The 17,157-nt window shown below is 41.2% G+C and overlaps 1 protein-coding gene across 4 annotated transcripts in view; it reads left to right on the forward strand.

Moving 5' to 3' along the window:
* Window positions 1-15,262, forward strand: part of TRAPPC13 (trafficking protein particle complex subunit 13) — a 30,153-nt gene extending 14,891 nt beyond the window's left edge. The window contains exons 5-13 of one of the 4 annotated variants that reach the window (XM_084800755.1): window positions 2,867-2,994; window positions 4,270-4,342; window positions 5,012-5,056; window positions 7,208-7,225; window positions 9,129-9,262; window positions 11,350-11,548; window positions 12,210-12,310; window positions 14,729-14,879; window positions 14,998-15,262. In XM_084800755.1, the coding sequence (XP_084656881.1) occupies window positions 2,867-2,994; window positions 4,270-4,342; window positions 5,012-5,056; window positions 7,208-7,225; window positions 9,129-9,262; window positions 11,350-11,548; window positions 12,210-12,310; window positions 14,729-14,879; window positions 14,998-15,105 (957 nt within the window). In that variant the 3' untranslated portion in view covers window positions 15,106-15,262. The remainder of the gene's footprint in view (window positions 1-2,866; window positions 2,995-4,269; window positions 4,343-5,011; window positions 5,057-7,207; window positions 7,226-9,128; window positions 9,263-11,349; window positions 11,549-12,209; window positions 12,311-14,728; window positions 14,880-14,997) is intronic. The other 3 variants (XM_084800756.1, XM_084800757.1, XM_084800758.1) reach the window with 3 other exon arrangements.
* Window positions 15,263-17,157: the final 1,895 nt, after the last annotated feature.

A 17,157-nucleotide genomic window follows, 5' to 3' on the forward strand; every position in this document is an offset into this window, starting at 1 on the left:
AAACCTAAAAATGGAGGGTTCACCGGTAAGGGATTTTTAAAACTTAATTTGAAGTAGGAAGATCCCTTCTAATGTGGATCTTTGAGTTAGGAAGACACACACCCTTAATCCCAATCTCTTGAGCCTGGAAAAGACAGATCTTTAATACAGATCTTGAATCAGAAAGACACGCCTTTGCATCTGGGCCATACCTTCCTATGAAAGCCTATATAAGCGCTCAGAAGGAGAAGGCTTCTGCTCTTTGCCTGCTTGCCCACACTGTGCTAATGAGTCCATTCCTTCACTGGCATTGGAGCCTCCTTCTTCCGGATTCCAGCATGCAGCAGACCAGCTGAGACATCCAGCCTTGTGGACTGAGCAACTGCTAGATTCTTGGGCTTTCCATTCGCAGGCAGCCATTGTTGGATTAGCTGGACTGCGGCCTGTAAGCCAGTGGTTCTCAACCGGTGGGTCCTGACCCCTTTGGGTTGAATGACCTTTTCACAGGGGTCACCTAAGACCACCAGAAAATGCAGATATTTACGTTACAATTCATAACAGTAGCAGAATTCCAGTTGTGAAGTAGTAATGAAAATAAAGGGTCACAGCATTAGGAAGGCTGAGAACCACTGCTATAGGTCATTCTAATAAATCTTTTTTTCTATTTATATATGTAGAGAATAATTCTATAAGTTCTGTTGCCCTAGAGACTCCTGACTAGTGCAGCCAGGCACGGTGATGTAGAAGGAAGCAGGAGAAGACAAGAGGTTCTTGCCTCTCTAGACATTTCTAGCATGGGAAACAGAAGGGAAAAAAGTCACAAACAAGGGAAATTTAGATTGTAATAGATGTTTCAAAGGAAGTAAGAGCTTAGGGCCAATAATTAACATGAAAGGAGGCTGCTGTTTAAGACAGTTAAAATGACAAATGTTCAAAAGTGGTAACAAGGACATTGACTGGGGAGTAGCCAAGTAGGAGACAGTGCTATACTAGAGAGACCAGCTTTCTCAGTTGATGGCTTCAATATTGTTTTCTAGCTCTATAGTTAAATTAGCCTCTAGCACCTATGTTTTTTAATAAACTGTCATATTATATATAAACAAAAGTATATACATGTGGGTAGGTAGGTAGATAAATAGATACTAAAGTCCATTAAATATGTATTTTAAAACCCTGTGTTTGGACTGGAGAGATGGTTCAGGAAAGAGTACTGACTGCTCTGCAGAGGCCCCAGGTTCAGTTCAGTTCAGTTCCCAGCACTCTTAATTCCAGGGGACCTCATGTCCACTCCGGCCTCCACGGGCAAGGACTGTACGTGGTATACTTAAGTGCAGGCAACCCATTCATACACATAAATTTCAAACGCAAGCGTAAGGAGGGGTGGGGGCCACACATGTCCAAGCTGGGCACCATGGCTCACACTCATAGTCCCAGTGCTGGAGGTGAAAACAGGAAAGCCAAAAAATGTTGTTCAGTTATCAGTTCAGCCTAATAATTGTTTATTATCATACCTATACGTATTATTATTATGTCAGTATTACCCACTAGCAATCAGTCAAGACACAGACACTTGTTATATTTTAAAATAGCCTTAGTTAACCTGGGGGAGGCAGGCATTAATCCCCTAAACGACTTCCCAAAGTGAGGCAATCCCATGCCATCTGCTTCTAGTAATTTCTATCAAGCTACCTCCCATCCATAAGCCCATATACTCGGTAATGTTCTTCATCTGGGCCGAATCTTTCATCCACGCCGGCCACGTGCTTCTCTTCCATCCAACCCATGGCGGCCTCCTCCTCCTCTCTCCTCTTCTAAGATTCTCCCTACCTCTCTCTCATCTGCCCTGCCCAGGTGATGGGCTTTTATTGGTCAAAAGGTGGTCACAGAGACAGAAAGCAGTAATTAGCATCAAAATACATCAGACCATTCTCCCTCCAACAACAACAACAAAAAGCTCAAAATCATACTTAGCTACCCAGGAAATTGAGGCTAGCCTAAGCTATGTGAGACTCTTTTGTCTAAAAGGAAAAAAAGAGGGAAAAACTTCATCTGTTCATACTGATCATTCAGTCAGGTCTAGCATGAGAGGCAGCAGTGTAGACTTACTTTCCTATTTTTCTGGTTTCTGCCTTTTTTACTCCAGGAGTGTAAACTTACCTTTTCTGTTATCCATAATCATGAATATAATATAATAATCATGTATATAAGTATTTATAGACATATGTACACATGTGTATATGTGTATGCAAACATGCACATCCATACATATATATGCATGCTTTTCAATGTACACAAAATACATTTCAAGATTGTTAGCTTATAGCCCTATGAACACAAATGCACGAGCTGTGTAACTTGTCTGGTCAAGCTTCTGTTCTCCAAATTTAGGATGGAGTTTTGGGGTTTTGTTTTTGTTTTCCGTCCCTTCTCTTCCTCCTACTGTGCTTGTATTCTTTCTTCTAATACTATTAAGTTCATATGTTACTATTTGTGTTGATTTTGGGTTTTCCCTGATTTCTGGTTGATTTTATCGATCATTAGTGTTGCAGTGTGTATATGTGTCATCTTGCCATGGCACCAAGCATGAGAGTTGGACAGAAAGTTTTCACAAGAAATGAGTGCTCTCCTTTCATCCCTACTTTGTCATTTTTATTTCTCCCATGATCCTTTTTTCAGGTTGTTTAATAGTAAATATTAACTGTATAATATGATTCATTATGAAACTTGTATATGACACACACCATCACCCTCATCAGCCACCCTCCTCCCTTCTCCCTGGTCCTCTTCCTCTTCCCATCACCAGCCAGCTCTCCTTCCCCCTGCACCGGCCACGCCCTGTGGATGTCTAACAGCCTCACGTGGAAACCTCTTACCTCTTTCTCTCAAGGCGGATCTTCAGACAAGTTCTCAGCGTTTAAACCTTTCAGCCTCCAATGCTGCGGTGGCTGAACTTAAGCCTGATTGTTGTATTGATGATGTCATTCACCATGAAGTAAAGGAAATTGGGACACACATGTAAGGATTACGCTTTACTCGGTTTTTGTTGTTGTTGTTGTTCTTTAGTTTCCTTTTTCCATTTTTTGTCTTTTGTATATTTTTAAATTCTACATTTACTTGGATGTATATACATATATGTATATGTGTGTGTGTGTGTGTGTGTGTGTGAGAATATCTCCTACCTTGACAACTCAAATAGAGAACCAAAGAACACAGGTATGAAGAAGTCTCAACTTTTGCATTCCTGGCCTGTGAATGTGTTTGAATGTGAATACTGTCTTTCAGGTAGAAATCAAGAGAGCCTTTCAACCCTCTGAAACAGTTAGGCTTCCCAAGACCCTGTAGCCTCCCTAAAGCCAGGCATCCCACAGAGGCCGTCCGCCTCGCCAAAGTGTTTCTCACGCTTCCCTCTGCTTCCATCATCGATTTTGCTTCTCTTCATTGAATCCATTAGAGCATGTAATACAGCCGATATTTTAAATGTAAATTTGTACCCAGTTATTTGGCCATTTGATTTCCCACCAGCCCTATTGAAGGTACTTTTTACTATATACTCTGAGGTTGAAATGAACTTTGAATTAAAGTTTCCTAGGAGTCAAATTTCTGAGCCATCATTTATTAATCACTTAGCGTTGGAGAGCTCTCCCGTTGGCACTGAGAGTGTCTGGCTTTACAGATGCTTTTCAAAGCTGTCTGTATCGTAATCCACCACAATGTCACTCCTCCTTCTCTGTCTGCGCTGTAGTCACGTGGATCTTTTTTTACTCCAAACGCATTCTGTGGCATGAAGGGTGTTAAATACCTGTGGCGTTTTGTATAGCCTCTCATATCTCAGAAATAGTGTGACTTCTCAGAGAAGCCCTCCACTTTATATATAGCTTCCTGTCGGTTTTCTGTCTTTCTTTGCAGCTACTATGAGGTTAACATGTGGGTGTGTGTAGTCTGTATACCCCAGGGAAACAGCAGAGAACAGTGGTTCATTCTCACTGAAGCTGACCTTCCTGGGGTGGTTGTGTAGTCACTGTTCTATAGGAAATGGATTAAACTTCTTCAGAAGACTCAGAGCCTGTAGGTGCTATAGCACTTCTGTGAGCACTGGCAGGACAGAACTGGGCGGGGTTTGGCATTGGTTGCTGGATTTTTTGGTTGTGTGTGTGTGTGTGTGTGTGTGTGTGTGTGTGTGTGTGTGTGTGTGTACTTGCGTTTATAAGTAGAGCTGAAGTATGTTAGATTTATTGTTAAGCAGTGAGATGGGAAATGATTCCAGAGTATTAATCCATCTTTCTGTTTCAGCTTGGTGTGTGCTGTGAGTTACACAACTCAGGGTGGAGAAAAAATGTACTTTAGAAAATTCTTCAAATTTCAGGTATTGAATATGGTAGGGATAAAGTTGTTTTCAAATGCCTTTTGTTTTCCTGGAAGTGTTCCTCTTTTTCTGGGAGAAACAAGTTTGAAATCGATCAAGTAGCTCAACATTATGTTCACTTTATAACCTATTGTTAAAAAATCAGATGAAGTTTAGTTCAAACATAAATTATTACTAGTGTAATGTTTTTGTAGTACAATGAAGCACTTTAATTAAAAACAAAATCTTGTTTTATTGATGCTACAACACAAACATGTAAAAGGGATAAAATATATATAAAACTCAAATAAGAGGATTGAAAATAACATTAAATATCCAAAGAATAATTTAAATGAAAAATTACCGATTGTTTGGTAAGAATATTTCATATACAGTAAAAAAAAAATCTTTTAACAATTAAAATTAGACATGGCTTTGAGTCATTAAAGCCTGTGATTTAAAAAGAAATAAAAGTAGCCAGGCGGTGGTGGCGCCTGCCTTTAATCCCAGCACTTGGGAGGCAGAAGCAGGTGGATCGTGTGAGTTCAAGGCCAGCCTGGTCTACAAAGTGAGTCCAGGACAGGCAAGGCTACTCAGAGAAACCTTGTCTCAAAAAACTAAAATAAATAAATAAATAAATAAAAGTAATCAAATCACAATTTCCTGACTTTTGTGCTTTGTTTGAACTAGGTTCTCAAACCATTGGATGTGAAAACCAAATTTTACAATGCAGGGGTAAGTATTAGGTACTTAATAAGATTTTAATTAAACCTTGAAATCCTGACTGAAAATTAAAGGCGTTATTCCTGTCCTGCTATGATTGATGTGTTTGTAATAATGAGCCTAAGTTCCAGTAAGAAGTGAGTTTCCTTGAAAGTGTCCCTCATTCTGCTGGGTTCCACCTACGTGCAATCAGCGTGTCTTGATTTCTACTCTCATGATTTTCTGGGACAATCATCCCTTTTAAATAAATGCCCTACAATTCTACATAATGGTGGTGGTATTGCTTTCATACAGTAGCAGTCTGCTGGATATTTGAAGGGACTTTGTGGATGTTACAAGAATCAGGTGGTGGGTGTAGACTTAATGTCCGTGCGAAGAGAAGTGTAGCAAGGCCCCCTGGGAAGTCCACGTGCACACTGGAGCTGGGCTACCTGGGGCTTGAGAGCTTACTGGGAGAGCCCCATTGGGCAAACAGGAAGAGGTAACCTGGAGAGAAGGCAGAATCTGTCCTTCAGCCTAGAGAAGAGTTAAGTAGCGTTGGCAAGAAGAGAAACGGATTTTATTGTTTGGCTTTTACCTCCAGGGCTGTAGCAAACTGAGGTCAGGGGTGCATGGACTGAGGGCCAGCCTGAGCTGCCCAGAGAGCTAGAGGTCACCCGAGATACATAGTGAGACCATGCCTTGAAAAACAGAGCAATCTCTTCATAAAGAAGTCATTTTACCCCACGGAATCGCTGTGATAAATTAAGAATTATTCAGAGGCAGCATTTTGTCATGCAGGTTATGTATCTTTCACTCTAAACCGGGTAATGGTCAGAAGTTTGCCATCATGTCACACTGTTTTACTCAATAGACAGCTTATAATGCAGCGACAATTATTTAGCTGTCGCAGTAAAGGAGCATAACTGGTAAATACTTCTTAGAGGAAAGGGAAATGCATATAATTAGCAAAATGACCTACAACAGTATATAAGATAAAAATGAGATACAAAGTTGGGGTAATCTAAAAACGCGTCATTGGGAAAACAAAATAGAAACAAAGACTGGGAAAACATCACTATGGTCTCAGAGTGTCCCCAGACCAAGTCAGACAGACGATACCGTCCAGCCAGTCCCATGAGTGAGAGTGTGCATCCTAAGTAGTCAGTAAACCACGTCATGGGGAAGAGCTGATGATGCAGGACGCTCTACTGCGCTTCTCTGTCAAACGTGTTTGACATTGTTTCTGATCACGCTAAGGTGAAGCTGGTTTCATGGAAGCTTCTGCAGTAGTTTTACGTCAGGCTATCTTGCAGGAAGATGCACAAGTTAGTAAGTAGGAGTCAAATGATTGTCCACCTGCCGGGCTCAGAGCCCTCTGTCAGGTGTAGAAGGGACGTAAATGTAAGCAGGTGTCTTCCCCAGACTCAGGGAACTTACTCTGTGGAGGACTGAGTAATACAACCACAACATATGTGACCTTCTCCATCCCAAGCCATGATGTGTGCGCATGCTCTAGGAACATAGCAGTGACAAGTTAGCCCAGCCATACACTTGATGAGGGAGATGTCATATAACGCTGGACTTAGTAAATCTGCTTTTAAGCATATATTTATGTAATGCATAACAGGCTGTTATCTAATAACAATGAGAAGAAAATAAACTGAATTGTGTGGTATGGTCTACCCCAGCATTTCCTGAAATTATGACCTGTGGTCACTTTACGGTAACTTTAGCCACCCAAGGCCCTGCTCTAGGAAAGGCTCCAGCACTGGGTAGAGTCAAGAGAGGCTCCTTACTGTAGGATGGAGTGTTCTCCCTCTGAGGCATGGAGAGTGGCAGCACAGGTAAAGACTGTCCAGCAGAAGAATGCAGTAAGGGCAAAGTACAAGCCGAGCAGTGGGCAGCCCTGCCCTCCATGTGCCCTTCCCTATTTGTGCTTGTTTACATTTTCAGCCATTAGTGTTCTTCTCTGTCTCATTGTCATTTAACCGTAGCAATTTCACCTTTTAGAAAGTAGTTTGTCATATTTCTGTATGTTACTTCCTGTTTACTTTCTTGGTTACTAATGCTGTCTTTAGTAAGTAAAAAAAAATGCAGAGATGCATTTTATTTTAAAGTTATTCTTTTTCTTTAACATTTAACTCTGATTTTTCTAATTTTTCTTTTTTATTTTTCCATTAGAGTGACCTCAGTTCTGTGGTAATTTCATTTTTTATTATAAATTTATATGCTTTTCTCACCCCTTTTGACTCTGCCTAATTAATCTCTCTCTCTACAAAACATAGTGGAAAAACAGTTAGTTGTGAATACTAGATCCGTGACTTCAGAAAGAAAACACATAATTTGAGCATTCTTTTTAAACTGTCTGTGAGATTAAAGATTGACTTGTTACATTGGGATGATTGCATTCTCATTTTTAATTTCTTTGGGTGTTTTTAAAAAGAGATATATAATCTCATTCTCTTTTTCCTTGGGATTTTCAGTATCCTGCTGTGAAATATCCAATTATCTTTTCTTCCTTACATGGAATGTACAGTTCAAATTCATTTTGAGATGCACAGTGGTTTTACATCTGGGTCAGGTAAACCTGGCCTTTTGACAAAAGCAAGCAAAAGAAAAGCAAATTTCCCACCTGACTAAATTCCTATTTTCAATTTTGTAGCCACAGCAAGGAGCTTGCTTATTATTTTACATGTGTAGGAGCAGCATCTGCAGCCTTGGCACCAAATTCTTGTCCTATTTTCTCAGATGTCACATTACTTCATACTAACTGTTCAAACTAACTTGATTTTCCATTATGCTGCGTTCTTTTCATTTCATCTAAGCTGTTCATGAATTTATACAGAGAATTGCATTTTAAAAATTGAAGTGTGGGCCTTTGGTTATTTTAAGAGCAATGGATTTATGGGATATATTCACTTATTTTCTTAAGAAAAAGGTAATAGAACAATGCATTTAGATGGTACATTGTGTTAGGCAGCTATGGTGGTCACACCTGTAGTCACCAGCGATTGGAAGGCAGAAGCAGGCAGAGCCTGGAGTTGGAGGCCAGCCTTGCCTGTACAGTTTCAGGACAGCCAGAGCCAGTAGAGATGCTCTGTCTCAGAAACAAACAAAACAGAAAAGGTGCATTGTTTTTAAAAACTCTGTGTACTATTTTTATTTGAGCACATGTCTAAGTGGCTAAAGAATCTGCTTTAGGCACATTAAATTACGACTTCATTATATTTTGCATGATCAGCATTTTTCTTACTTCAGCATTTAAAAATCTCATACTTCCCCAATTTGAAGGCATAGTTAATTTCTGAGTTCTATAACTGAAGCTTTTGGAGGAGAAAAAAGTAATTTCTGAATACCCTTGGAATAAATTTTTTATTCTCCAGTCACCCAAAGGAGACTCAGAACCGAGAGGCATAAAATTAAGGATGTTGAACAGATGAAAAAGGGACTTGCTTTTGTGAATGGAGTATCTAAGCTCTGCACTGACTGAACTGAACGATGGCGTTTGACGTTTGTCCAAGGCCATAGGACACCTCTGTGTGACGGGAGAGCAAGCTAGTCACATGCTCTGCCTCAGCCTCAAGTGTCCATATACAGTGAACCTGACCTGTCCAACACCATATGCAGACTACTGTAATTTTTAAAACTGTGCCCTAAAGGGAGTAGCAACAGATCATTCATAGCCTGTGGTCACTATCTGAATTGAAGTAATTACCTTATGCAAACAAATGCAAATGAAGACCAGATTGTCTTCTCTAGCACTCTCTGGTGCACTCATCACACAGAAGTTCCTTTTGACACTGAGGCATCTTCTGAGGTGCAGATTTTTGTTGTTACTGAAATACTAGTTAATTACATGCTTTGCAGTTATCCCACATCCATTGTTTGACAGGGCATCTGTTGACTAACACCTCACTTTGCTCTTGTTTGTTCTGTTAGGATGAAGATTTCTTTTCTTGCATTAATTGTGGTAATTTTGATTTGCAGGCATGAACTAATCACATTTGTGGTTAATATTTTTATAGAAATAAGACACTTTTATTAAGGTGAATACTGTAAATACCATGACATTTTGGTGGATTTTTTTTCCCCATATCCTCAGACTGATGAAGTATTTCTTGAAGCCCAAATTCAGAATATTACAACCTCACCTATGTTTATGGAGAAAGTTTCCCTGGAGCCATCCATAATGTACAATGTAACAGAATTAAATGCCGTGAACCAAGCTGGAGAATGGTAAGTATGAAATGCTTGCTATTATTTGGAAAGATTCAGGCCTTTCTGGCGTCCTCTAGTCAAGTAGATTTTGATTTGTTTTAAAATAACTGGTGGATATAATTTGTTAGAAAAGTTTTAGATTAATCAAAACCTTTATAAGAAAGTAGAGGTCCCACAAGCTATCTTCTCCAGTCAGTTTCTTGGCTTTTCTCTTCTCTTTTCTTTTCTTTTGTTCCTTCCTTTCTTCCTTTCTTTCTTTTTTTAAGATTGTATTTAATTATTTTATGTATGAATGCACTCACTCTCTGCATGTACACCTGCAGGCCAGAAGAGGGCATCAGATCACATTATAGATGGTTGTGAGCCACCACGTGGTTGCTGGGAATTGAACTTAGGACCTCTGGAAGAGCAGCCATGCTCTTATGCACTGAGCCAGCTCTTCAGCCCAGCTTTTTGTTTTCTTGTGTGCCTTTGTTTGTCTTAGAGCTCTCCCCTGTTGCCAGGCTAGACTTAAGCTAGCCTTCTGCCACAGCTTCTCAAGAAGCATCATACTCCATTGGACCCAGCTCTCCTGTCTTGCATTAATATGGCACAGTTTATGGTCAATGGGCCAATAGTGATTCCTAATATAAGTAAAAGTCCATAGTTGAAGTCTACCATATGTGATGCATACACCATAAATTGGACAAGTATGTAACAGCACATGTCTGCCATTACTAAGAATTCTCCTCACACTTGCTTGTACCTCCCTCTACATAAAAATAAAGAGCCTCGCCTTTTCCCATCTGATATTGTACTGTTCACAGCATTTGTTCTCTTTAATACTTTATCCGGATAAATCTAAAACTGTCACTGCAAATGAGAAAACTGAAGCATGGGGAGGAGAGTGGAGAAGTTAGGGTGAGTTCGAGCTTGAAAAAGGAATTATCAGCTGGGTGAGGTGGAACACACATGTAATCCCAGCACTCAGGAGGCAGAGGCAGGAGGATCTCTATGAGTTTGAGGCCAGTCTGGTCTACAAAGTGAGTCCAGGACAGCCAGGGCCACACAGAGATTTTGTCTTTAAAAAAAAAAAAAGGAAAATAAAAGAAAAAATTACCTGACTATAAAAAGACATGAACATCAGAGTAGGTGGTTTTAATTATTTTATGAAAAGTATATAATACATGTCTTTCTGTCATTATTTTGGAAGAGAAGGAACAAATAAATGTATCATTAATATAGATGAGATAATAGCTGGGGGCAGTACCTGATTTTCTTAGTAATACAAAGCCCATAATCCAGTTTGATATAAAAGTTGATAATCTCCCTTACTTTCACTGAGAAAACAAGTTTCCATTCTTCATTCATTTTGAAAGCAATTTCTTTGACTAGTATGGTATATCTCAAGGGCAGCAGTATAGCTAAGTGGGACAGAACTGGCCTAGCATGTGCAGAACCCTGGGTCCTGTCCCCAGCTCAACAGAAAGAAATAACATAACCCGTGTTGCTCTGTTTCTAAGCTAGTTTCTCTGTTCCTCCCTTTTGTCCTTTTTTTAATGGGAGGAGTGGCCCTGGGGACTGACCTAGTGCCTCACACATTCTAGGCAAGCACTGACCACTGAGATAACACAGCCTCTTTTTACTTTTTATTAGAGAGACAGTCTTACTCAGTTTCCCAAGCTCCTTGAACTCACTGATTCACCAGGCGGGCGTTCCTTTTCATTTGGGTTAAAACCTCTGACCACTACCAAGAAGAGACCTGATACCCTATGAGCATATACAGGGGGAGGAAGTCCCCCTCAGTCACAGTCATAGGGGAGGGCAGTAAGGGGAAAATGGGAGGGAGGGAAGAATGGGAGGATACAAGGGATGGGATAACCATTGAGATGTAACAAGAATAAATTAATTTTTAAAAAGTGAAAGAAAAAAATAAAATAAATAAAAACTCAAAAAAAAAAAAAAAGAAAGAAAGAAAAAAAGAAAAGAAAAAAACCCCTCTGACCACTCCTAGATCTCTGGGCTGTAAACCATCCATTTCCTATCCAAAAGAGCTAACCGTATGATAGTTTTTCCTCCAGAAAGATGCTAAAAGATATTCTTCTGTCTGTTTCTACACCTGCCAGTGTATCTACATTTGGATCCAGGGGATATTTGCAGCCAATGGATACACGCCAGTATTTATACTGTCTAAAGCCCAAGAAGGAGTTTGCAGAGAAAGCTGGCATCATTAAGGGAGTGACAGTAATTGGGAAGCTGGATATCGTGTGGAAAACAAATCTAGGTGAAAGGGGACGACTACAGACCAGCCAGCTGCAAAGAATGGTGAGTCTAGAGGACACTTCACGTGGGGCCAGTGACAGGTAGGTATCACCGTCACCAGTAAAAAGCCAAGTGCCATAAAGTCACTGAGACTTCTAGAAAACACTAATGCTTTTGTTGATCCATAGGTAGAAAACTGGAGTTGAGATTAGTGTAAAATGCTCAAATGTTAGTTTCTCTTTAGTATGCATTTCCTTTTTGTTTGGCTTGTTTTGTTTTTAACTTCACCAAACAGGACTTAAGATAACTCCTTGTCAGTTACTCTGATCTTTCGTAGGTCTTACTCACTTTACACTGAGGCATCCAGGCCGTGTCCTGAACCTCACAGACCTACATACTCAGTTTATGCCCTTGTTCTTGCTTTGAGGCAGGCTGTTTTTGTGTAGCCCCGGCTGGTCAGGAACTCAACAACCCTTAGAGATCAGACCCCCTAAGTTCCAACTCACTCCTTATCTAGAGACAAGATCCATCTTGATTTTACTGAGCCTGGAGTAGTTATATCAAAAACAGTACAGGTCTGCAGGGCCCTACCCAAGGGCACAGCAAAGGAGGGGTCAGAGTGAGAGACGGGGCAGAGTAGCCCTGTAAACATGCCAGTATGGTGCCTCCATTAACACTGAGAGGTTTTCAATAGATGTATTTTAACTGTTACCTTTTTTCACAGGCTCCGGGTTATGGGGATGTTCGGCTCTCTTTAGAGGCCATCCCAGATACCGTGAACCTAGAAGAGCCTTTCCATATTACCTGTAAAATCACAAACTGCAGGTAATGCCAGTGTGTGTTGATGGGCGTCCTCTCCTTCCCACATAAAAGTACTTGCAAATCTGTTAACTATCTCCCTTCCCTCTCTTTTAGTTTTTTGAGACAAGGTCTCTCTCAGCCCTAGCTGTCCTGGAACTCACTCTAAATCAGTCTAGCCTCACACTCAGAGATGCTCCTGCTTCTGCCTCTAGTGCTGGATTAAAGACCACTGCGCCCTGTTAAAGATCCTTTCTCTTTTTATGGTGAATACTATAACACCAGTAACAAGATTTCTATGTATTTGAGGTATTAGTATTTACTTCCTGCATTCTTATTTCATTCATTAATCATACCCTATAGGGTGGCTATTAATTTTTGACAGTCTATGGAAGAGAGCTAGAAAAAGCCATGTTTACCATGTATAGATTTTTCATAGCACTAAAGAATGAGCCGCAGGTTCTTATGGATGACACGGATTTAAAATAGTCAGATACACTTTTCTGATACTTGAACCTGAGCCATATCTTTCATGTAAACATAAAATAAGAGGTACTTATAGGTTGCAATATTGATCCAGGTTTTAATCTTTTGCCTTTTTTTTTTTTTTTAGTAGTTTTCTCTAAGACAGTCTTGTTTTGTAGATCAAGCTAGCCTTGCCCTTGCAATCTTCTTACTTTCTGAGTGGTAGGAATACAGTCTAAAAAATTTTGGGGGGTTGTTTTTGTTTTGTTTTGTTTTGTTTTTCAAGACAGGGTCTCACTGTATAGCCTTGCCTTGCCTGGAACACTATGGAGACCAGGCTGATGTCAAATTAATAGAGCTCCCCTAGCCTGCCTCCCAGAGTAATGGGATTAAACACATCTGCCACCACACCCAGCCAGTAAGCAGTTTTGACAATAAACAGAAGCAGCAATGGACATATGGCACAAAAAGCCTAGAATTGTATTTCAGCAAAGTCATTTTGCTAGATCTTGTACTATTATTTGAAACATATTGTTAGTTTGCATATTGGGTTTGTATCACAGTGACAAATCACAACCCTTTTAGAATAGCTATATATCACTTTAATTCCATATCCATCCCAACCCTAAGTTTTAAGGAAATAGGAAATATCCTTCGAAATTACAGAAATGCCTGATTCTCTGTGAGGCTACACACTTACCTTTGTGGTTGTTGTTTTGAGACAGGGTCTCTAACCCAGGCTGGCACTGAGCTCTCTGTGAACCTGAGGGGCACCTTGACCTTCCGGTGCCCTTACCCCAACTTCCCAGGTGTGAGGTGGCGTTACAGGTGCTCACACTGTGCTGTTCATGGCGTGCTAGGGATCAATCCCAGGCCCCTGAGGATGCTAGCGAACCAACTGCGCTGCATTCCTAGCCCCTCAGACTGCTTCATAGGGGGTTTAGCTTAGGGCTGTGCTAGCACCCACGCGTTGCTGTTGTTGTTCATCTCTCTGGCTGACCTGTGAACTGTACAGCAGAGGCAGGTCTTACAGCTGTTACACACAGTGCTTGCCAATCATAAGGTCTCAGGGAAAGTCCAGGCGAAGATATGCAAATATAGGGCGTATCTAGGGGATTTTTCCTTTGAGGGTTATTTGACACTTAAGTTGTCCTTCTTTCCTATGGAGTTCCCACAAGAAAGACTACGAGACATAGCTGAGATCCCAATGTCAAGTCCAGTAGCTGAGCAGCAGAGAGCCTGTGCTCACTAGCAGAGCTGGAAACCACCTGAAAGATGCCATCCTTTCGTTTTCCTTATTCTGTCTTTATTTGGCTTTTTGAGATAGTACTTCTTTATAGCTGAGGCTGGCTTCACACTGCCTCTACAGCTGAGGCTGGCTTCACACTGCCTCTACAGCTGAGGCTGGCTTCATGCTGCCTCTACAGCTGAGGCTGGCTTCACGCTGCCTCTACAGCTGAGGCTGGCTTCACGCTGCCTCTACAGCTGAGGCTGGCTTCACGCTGCCTCTACAGCTGAGGCTGGCTTCACGCTGCCTCTACAGCTGAGGCTGGCTTCACGCTGCCTCTACAGCTGAGGCTGGCTTCACGCTGCCTCTACAGCTGAGGCTGGCTTCACGCTGCCTCTACAGCTGAGGCTGGCTTCACGCTGCCTCTACAGCTGAGGCTGGCTTCACGCTGCCTCTACAGCTGAGGCTGGCTTCACGCTGCCTCTACAGCTGAGGCTGGCTTCACACTGCCTCTACAGCTGAGGCTGGACTCTAACTTCTGATCGTTCTACTTTTAACTCCCAAGTGGTCCCTGCCCCTTCATCCTATCTTAATCTAAATAATGACGTGCTCATTTTTTCCCTTTATTTTTCTGCTTTTTATTCCCCTGTACACCCACAAAGTAAACTGACTGGGGAAAAAAAAAAACAGGACTGTGATGGTATCTCCTTAGGAAATATACAAGATTTATTCTTGTTTTCTGATTGCTGCAGCAGTGAGAGGACGATGGACCTGGTTCTGGAAATGTGCAACACCAATGCTATCCACTGGTGTGGGGTTTCAGGAAGGCAGCTGGGAAAGCTGCACCCAAGCTCCTCGCTCTGCCTGGCCCTGACTCTGCTGTCCTCAGTACAGGGGCTTCAAGTACGTGCACTTTTCAGCAATCTCAACAGGGTGGGCTAAATTGTCATTTCTGAAAGCCACAGTTTCCCTGGTAATTATCCGTGAGTGGAAACTGAAGTGCATCTCTCTCTCTCTCTAGAGTGTCTCTGGCTTGAGACTCACTGACACATTCTTGAAGAGAACGTACGAATACGATGACATCGGGCAAGTCTGTGTGGTCTCGTCAGCCGTGGGAGTGGAAGCCTAAAGAAAATTCCTAATGTTAACCTTCTTGTTTAATCACAGAAATGCTCTCTGTATTTTGTCAGCTTTGTGCATTGATCGAGAGCAAAAAGAAGTATATGTTATTTAAATTTGTTTCCTGTAAAACAGTTAAATATTAAATATTTGTTGTAAGAACACTAGTTTTCTCTTGTGAGTTGTATTCTAAATGAACAGAACATTTCCATACTTTCTGTCCATATTTCATGTCCTTTAAGTAATTGTCGGGTTTTGTTTTCAACAGGCTAATCTTTGAGGCTTTTTGTCAAATAATTGTAGTGCAAATTTTGGAATTTTGGTTTCTTTATTTTGTTTTGTCTTTTTGGTTTGTTTGTTTTTGGTTTTTTGAGACAGGGTTTCTCTGTGTAGCCTTTGCTGTCCTAGACTCACTTTGTAGACCAGGCTGGCCTCAAACTCACAACCATCCACATGCCTCTGCCTCCCAAGTACTGGGGGGATTAAAGGCATACGCCACCACACCCAGCTTGAATTTTGGTTTAAAAACCACAGAACTATCACGTTTTCACTCTAATCCCAGGCCTTGCAGCAGCTGACTATGATTTGCCTCGTGCTTTGGCAGAAGTTTGGTTTTGCCAGCTGCAGATAGTTTCTATGATTGTGTGGCATTTGTAATTCTGGGAACTTTTCAGAGCTAGGGCCCCAGAGATGGGGGATCCGTGGTTATTGGTTGTTCAGGGGAGTCGGTTGCAGTTTGTTAGTAGTTGTGCTCAAAGAAGAAACAAGAAAGTAGATTTAAGACTCACACTGACTCACTCTCTCTCTTTCTTTCTCTCTCTCTCTCTCTCTCTCTCTCTCTCTCTCTCTCTCTCTCTCTCTCTCTCTCTCTCTCTCTCTCTCTCTCTCTCTCCCCCCATCCTCCTTTCTCTCCTATCTAGTGATAGGGTGAAACTGGGGGGTTTAAAGAGTGGGAAAAAGAACCCACAAAGTAACAAAAACCAGCTACAAGTATCTAAAAAGCAGATAGCAAACCTTTTTTCTTAAGGGCCAGGTGATGTCTTAGGCTCTGAGGGCAGATGAACTCAGCCATCTGCGGACACTAGTAGGGTATCCATGTTTCATGGCACCACTGGCTAGGGCCCCTGGGCGACAGTTTACTCATCTGGAAAATGCCTGCTGTTTGTTTTGGGACTTTTGAATTTTCATAATACTTAGCATATAGAAACTTAGTTAAACTAAACATAGTCAACTACAGTCTCTTTCCTAGATGCTTAGCCAACAGAAAAAAATGCTTATTTGAAACATTTCTGGTCTCCTTCCTGTAACCTGGTTCTTTCCTAACACACACAGGATAAACATTTGTAGTTTTCAAAATCATTGGATGGGTGTATGTATGTCTGTGTTAGTGTACATATTCCAACACACACTAATAGACACCCAGGAGCAGACCAGAATTGGTTCACTCAGTTAACTTTTTAACAATGTGAATAACTGTCTAGGTTTAACCTAAAAAACTTCTGGATTTTTCCCCCACTGAAGAATGAAGGGTTTATTTTCATACTATACATTTAAATGATCCCAACTTCATATCTGACTTTTAGCTCTTTATAATGTACTAATATAGAAGTTTTATCTGTCCATGTAATCACGCCCATTCATGTCAGGAACAAATCAGCAAGAAAGTTAAGGCTTTAAAGCTGGGTGTGGTAGCTCACACCTTTAATCCCATCAGAGAAGAGGGAGGCGGATCTCGGTGAATTCAAGGCCAGCCTGGTCTACAGAGTGAGTTCCAGTACAGCCAGGGCTGTTTACACAGAGAAACCCTGTCTCAAAAAAACAAAAAAAGAAAGAAAGGAGAAGGAAGAAGAGCATAAAAGAAAAAGGAAATTAAGGCCAGCCTGGTCTACAAAGTTAGTCCAGCATAGCCAAGGCTACCCTGTTTGGGGGTGGGGGGGCGATGTAACAAAATGTTTCCCTATATTGTCCTAACCAAAATCCATGCTGTTAAACCCTATTCTGTTTTGTTGAGCTGAAAATCCCCAGTATATACTAAAAGCATACTTACATGTGAAGGGTACAG

This window comes from Acomys minous (genome assembly GCF_964271855.1).
Source record: "Acomys minous genome assembly, chromosome: 11".
NCBI lineage: Eukaryota > Metazoa > Chordata > Mammalia > Rodentia > Muridae > Acomys > Acomys minous.